This window comes from Nematolebias whitei, chromosome 7 (genome assembly GCF_014905685.2).
Source record: "Nematolebias whitei isolate Nwh7 chromosome 7, NemWhi1, whole genome shotgun sequence".
In the NCBI taxonomy this organism is placed as follows: Eukaryota; Metazoa; Chordata; class Actinopteri; order Cyprinodontiformes; family Rivulidae; genus Nematolebias; species Nematolebias whitei.
This window is the reverse complement of record NC_056504.1, coordinates 4684318-4690932: the sequence shown is the minus strand read 5'-3', so window position 1 is coordinate 4690932 and position 6615 is coordinate 4684318. Positions and strand designations below refer to the sequence as shown.

Here is a 6615-nt window from a genome sequence, read left to right as displayed (position 1 = left end):
TATATGTTACAAAAGTAACAATTATTTCAAATGTGATAAAACAAAGAAAAGAAGTCCAGATTTCTTCTGATGTTGCATGTACGCTCCTGGCACAGCTGAGCTTGAGAAACAGAAAGATGTGATGAGGTCCAGCATGCCCCAGTGTTTGAGGTTAAAGAAGGAAACCAAACAAGACAACCTGAGCCTTGACGACAGCTACGCCACCGGTGAAGGTCTGAGAAGGAGCACCTTCAGCAGCTCCTTGCGTAATCTCTCTGATGCAGGTAAAATCCCAAACTTAACACTTTGTCTCCTGTTCTGCCCTCTTTCTAGACAGCGTAGGACAGATACTACAACATGATGCTCTTATTGTTCAGGAAACAACTAAAACCCAGGTTCCTGGGACAGTCTGGTTTGGGCGGTGGCCACAGCAACAGATTCTGTGAGCTCAAGAAGCTGAGGCTTAGATGAGTGTGAGCCAGGTGTCATTTAACAAAGACCATCCATTGATAATCCTGTGCCATTTGTGAGGAACGTGCACTAGATGACTGTAGTCAGTCTTAGCAGCAAGATAAATGATGGACTGTACTTATATAGCACCTTTCCATCTTATCGAGACACTCAAAGCACTTTAAACAATCTGTGCCTCATTTACTCATTCATACAGCTCTATACTAGATCTCTACAAAGATAATTGAACAAATCATTCTAATGAGACTAATCAGAGCTTTAGATCACTTTCAGACGCTGATGGGACACACATCAGAGGCAACGAGGGGTTCAGTGTCTTGCCCAGGGACACTTCAACATGTGACTGCTGGTGGATTCGAACCCCCAACTCTTGCAATGGAGGACGACTGCTCTAACCACTGAGCCACAGCCGCACAGTGATGTGTTGTTTCAGGCACAGCTAGGAGAAGCTCAGTCAATAAATATTCAGCAGAAACACAAATGTTGACTTGTTTGAACGTGTAAAACAGCACATACAACTTAAAAACTAGCTCCTTTACAACACCAGCTCAAAATCAGTTGAGCTGTTAGGAAAAATGTAAAAAGCAACTAAAAAAACAGAATGGCATCTTTTGTAAATGTGACTTAATCACTTATCATATGTGATGGGACACAAATACTAAAGATTTCTCGACTTCTCATTGTTTAAAATAAATTGGGGCGACTGTGGCTGAGTGGTTAGAGCAGTCGTCCTCCAATGCAAGAGTTGGGGGTTCGAATCCACCAGCAGTCACATGCTGAAGAGTCCCTGGGCAAGACGCTGAACCCCTCGTTGCCTCAGATGTGTGTCCCATCGGTGTATGACTGTGGTAAAGCTCTGATTAGTCTCTACAGATTCCGATGGTCTTTGTAGAGCTCTAGTAGAGTGCTGTATGAGCGTGTGTGTTGGAGGTAAATGCAGCAGTAGAGAGCTTTGAGTATCTTGATTAGATAGACAGACACTAAACAAAGGCAGTCCATTTACCATTTAAATTTTCAAAAATCTCTCTCAAGTTTTTCACCTAAAATGCTTTAACTGGTATCTCTTGAAGTGCCTGTGACAAACACCTTACAAATAAAAGAAATTAGCACAGGCTTTTATCACATAACCATAAAATGTTTTATTTTGAACTTGGAGAAGCCAAAGAGAAACAGGAAGTGACATCAAAGGGGAACTCTTTACAAAGGAAAACTTTCTGGTATCTGTTTATTGAAGTATTTTTATTTGGTCTCTGACTCTTCCTGTTGTCACTTTGTCTCAAAATAATCCAAAGAAACATCCGGTTCTTCTCGGCTGTGTGCTGTTAGACGTAGCAGTGTTCTGTTCACATGCAGGCGCTTCCCTTTGACGTCACTTCTTGTTACTTTGTATGTGAATATCTCAACAGTGTTAATAACATTGTCTTTCCAAAATGCATTCATATTTATTTCTGAAATTTGATGCCACAGGTACTTTAAGGCATTTTGTTGTGAAGGTCTCCTGCGTTCTGTAAATGAACCATCGCCTCCCTGGGAGACACTGGAGATGCTGACTTTGTTTCGGCACCTTTCCTTTTTTGCTCCCACTGCCTCTAATAATTAGACCACTGAAATAGACAAGCACTGAAATTGCCGCCAACAGTTCAAGGCGTATCTGGCTGCCATCTTGCTAGGTGCTACAACTAAAACTCTGACTGTTTGTTACGTTATTTTGTGTAAGCTGTTAGCTGTACCATCACTCAAAAAATGCAAAAGCAATAGTTTTATTTTGTTTGAATAAAAATATATCACGTCAACTGTGAACATAGAGGGCAAGAGATTGCGGTAATGAATCTCCCTCTAAGCTCGGTCAAACGTCAGCAACAAAGAGGTGCTATTGAAGTTTTTTTATTTTCATCAACGGCTGATGGTCTGCACTTGTGATTCAAGCATTAGGTCATAAAACATAAATTAACAAAACTTTTACAAGCTGTCATTTCACACTAGTTAGACAGAATTCAACTCATTGACAACAAATACCAAGTACTTAAAGTCACTCTAGCTACACTTGAAATATTATATATTTCTGCTTAGTTTAACCAGAGCTACTGCTACCAGTGTCTGTAGTAAACTGCACCTAGACTATGAACTTAAACTTATATGATGTAGTCATTTTTATAATTCTGTAAATAAATAGGCTTTATAGTGTATAACAAGCAACTCAGTATGTAAAAAGGTGAACTGGAGTTTTTGTCGAGCCTGGACACTAATTCACTTTTTACCATGCATATTTAAGGTAAAGCAGATATCCTTTTATTTATTAATCATTTATGTGTGCACACATGCAAATTTGTCCCTGAGACAGTCCAACACATAATAAGGTGCAAGATCCAGGCATCACCAAAAACAGAAACATCTGTGCCGAGTATGAACTGGAGGTCCTCAGTCAAAGATGGAGACGTTTCCAAGGGAGGTGGAGAATGGACGTCGGACGAAAGCTGAAAAGTTTGGATTTTGAGTTATTGTTCCACGTCACAGAGCGAAGAGGGGAAGTTGGAAATAACCTCCCTCACTTGGTCTGTCTGTGTGAGCATGAAACATAAATGAGGTGTTCACTTCCATTTTGGTGTGTGGCTACATCTAGGTGTAAGAAAAGTTTCTTTTGAAACTTGGGCTGCGACGTAAAAATTCAAGAATGCTGCTGCCATATTGCAAAACAACAACAAAAAATGTAGAAACGTTTCGTCTCTCATCCGAGAGACTTCCTCAGTCTGAGGTGCTGTATTCAGCTCAGTCTCTTAAATAGCACCTTCTCAGAGTGGATCAACCAGTTTGCTGCTGACAACCAGAACCAGCTGCTCACATGCTCAAGAAGGACCATCAGCCTAACAATGGATCATTAGCACCTGATGGGGTGAGGTTCATTAAAATAATTTAACATGGCACATTTATCAGAAGAAGTTTGGCATTTCACTAGAAGGCAGACCACCAGAAACCGATCTCACAGTATTCCAAAACTTCTTTGGATCATTTAGATTTTTGGTGGTTTCTGATCAATAAAATTCAGATTTTTTAATTTTAGAGGTACATTTATTGCGAAGTTGACGAAAGTTAATCCAGTCAGCGTCCAATTTTGTTTTTCTAGCCTTAGCCCATGCGTGATCTCTCTGTCTGAGGAGATTACTAATTTCAGTGGAAAACCAGGGGTTATTTCGCCCCTTTATCCTGAATTTACGCAGAGGTGCATGTTTGTGTATTACCTTTAAAAATTCATCTTTAAAAAACGTCCATGCCAACTCAACATCATCAAAGAGAGAAATTTATTTCCACTCAGTTTTAGCCAGATCGTGCAGAAAAGTCTGCTCATAAAAATGCTTAAAGTCTCTTTTCAAAAGTATTTGTGGCATTTCTGACCACCGTAATTGCACAGTGGTCACTCAAATCATTCCCAACAACACCAACATCTGAACTTGTGAGGGGCATTTGTTATTCAATTCAATTCAATTCAAAAATACTTTATTAATCCCAGAGGGAAATTAAATGTTGTGGTAACTCATCATCCTGGTTTCATTAAAGGAATTTAGTTACAATAAATATGCATACATATACAACACCTCCCTCTGTTCTTCTCCACAGTGTAACTCCTCCCCACTTGAATATCTTGCACCAAAAACATTAAGGTTTACTTTCATTCCCTGTTCAATTCCAGTCCAGAAAAAACACTTCTCTCCAAAACTGAAAAAACACTCACCATTCCAGCCCCTCAGTGATGGAGGACATCGGGATACTACCACTCGTTCATGCATTTTTATGAAATATAACTGAACTAGGAAATGTAATGCAACATTCTTGGAAGTGCAGGTTCTGATCTTTTTAACAGCAACAGCTTCTTGAGTTTAGGTTTGGGTTGATATATGTGAGGATGTCCTTTAACATTGACCACAGTGCCTTGTTAGCACAGATTGGTTGGCCATCCCAGTGCAAATCTATTTTAGTGCCTATGACAGACAGCAGTTAGCTACTCTCGTGCCACCTTAGACTGTTAGCTTCCTGCAATAGCAGACTGTCTAACATGTCATGTCCCATGTTGTGGGCAGGAAAGCGTGGGAGAAGCAGCAGTGCAGGATCTCTAGACAGCAGTGTGGAAGTAAGTTGCAAGCACTTTACACCAAGCTGTTGGTCACCTTTGTGTTTTTCATTCTGACTACACACATCTTTAGTTTTTCCTCTGTTTTCTGCTTCAGCAGTTTATGTTTTGAACAAATTTCATTGAACAGAAATTATGTTGCGTCACTAAAAGGCTATGACACAACATTACCTCTATGACGATAAATCAGTCTCAAAAAGAGTCACACAATGATACAATACAATTTGAATGCCATCCATCCATCATCCATCCATCCTTCCATCCATCCATCCATCCATCCATCCATCCATCCATCCATCCATCCATCCATCCATCCATCCATCCATCCATCCATCCATCCATCATCTTCCTCCTGTTCTGAAGTCAGGTTTCGGGGGCAGCAGCTTGAGCAGGGAGGTCCAGGCGTCTCTCTCCACAGCCACCTCTTCCAGCTCCTCTGGGAGGACTCCAAGGTGTTCCCAGGCCACCTGACAGATGTAGTCTCTCCAGCGTGACCTGGGTCTTCCCAGGGTCTCCTCCCAGTCAGACACGCCCAAAGCACCTCCTTATTGAGGTGCCCAGGAAGCATCCTTACTACCAGATACCTGAATGACCTCAGCTGGTTCCTCTCGATGTGGAGGAGCAGTGGTTCTACTCTGAGTCGCTCTCGAATAATTGACCTTCTCACCCTATAGTGTGCCTTACAGCTCAGCTCTCTACTTGGACTGGCACAGAGTACTGCAGACGCTGCACCAATCTGTCTTTCAATCTCACGCTCCATTCTTCCCTCACTTGTGAACAAAAACCTTGTGATACTTGAACTCCTCCACTTGAGGCAGAACCTCACCCTCGACCCGAAGAGAGCAATCCACCCTTTTCTGACTGAGGACCATGGCCTGATTCTCATCCCAGCTGCTTCACACTCAGATGCGAACCGCTCCAGTGAGAGCTGAAGATCACGGCACGATGACACCAACAAGACCACATCTTCTGTAAATAACAGAGAAGGACTCCTGAGGACACCGAACCAGACAGCCTGTCTGCACTGAGAAATTCTGTCCATAAAAGTTGAGAACGGAATTGGTGACAATGAGCTTGTATAGGGACAGAACAGCTTGTAGCAACAATCCCAATAGATCCCATTGATGGAACAACGAATTCTGAATGACATCAGAGAATTCTGAAGGAAAACGTCAGAACATCTGTCCATGAACTGAATCTCAAGAGAAGGTGGGTCATGCAGCGACACAATGACTCTAAGAACACAAGTGGTTCTACCAAAGAACGGTTCAAGAAGAATAAAGTTTATGTTTTGGAATGGCCAAGTCAAAGTCATGACCTTCATCCAATCCAGATGTTGTGGAAGGACCTGAATCAGCAGCTAATGTGAGGAAACCACCAACATCCAGAGGTGAAGCTGTTCCGTATGGAGGAATGGGATAAAATTCCTCCAAGCCGGTGTGCAGGACGGATCAACAGTTACCAGAAACATTTAGTTGCAGGTATTGCTGCACGGGAGATGGGGGGGGGCTCACAGCATGCCGTGAAAGTAAAGGTTCACATATTTGTACCACTCACATATTGGATCATTTTCCTCAATAAATAAATGACCAAGTTTAATATTTTTGCCTCATTTGTTTAACTGGGTTCTCATTATCTACTTTTAGGACTCGTGTGAAAATCTGATGAAGTTTTAGGTCATATAATATGTTTAAGGTGTAGGGCAGGAGGTTAGATCACAAACACAAGCACTGCTGCCAAGGTAGGTACAAAATGGACCGAGGTGGGTACAACATTGACAGAGGTGGGTAAAACTGGGGCTATGGTGGGCATGATGTTGCCTATGTGTACGATATGGGTTGAGGTCGGGGCTGAGGGGGGTTCAGTGTGGGTGGAGGTGGGTTGAGGTAGACATGATGTAGGCTGATGTGCTCACGATGTGGGGCGTGGTGGGTACGATGTGGGACGAGGTGGGTACGATGTGGGGCGTGGTGGGTACGATGTGGGACGAGGTGCGTACGATGTGGGACGAGGTGGTACGATGTGGGACGAGGTGGGTACGA

The 6615-nt window shown here is 42.5% G+C and overlaps 1 protein-coding gene across 1 annotated transcript in view; it reads left to right on the top strand.

Moving 5' to 3' along the window:
* Positions 1-6615, top strand: part of iqsec1b (IQ motif and Sec7 domain ArfGEF 1b) — a 35045-nt gene that overhangs the window by 26733 nt on the left and 1697 nt on the right. The window contains exons 12-13 of the mRNA XM_037678546.1: positions 96-263; positions 4524-4573. Of these exons, the coding sequence (XP_037534474.1) occupies positions 96-263; positions 4524-4573 (218 nt within the window). The remainder of the gene's footprint in view (positions 1-95; positions 264-4523; positions 4574-6615) is intronic.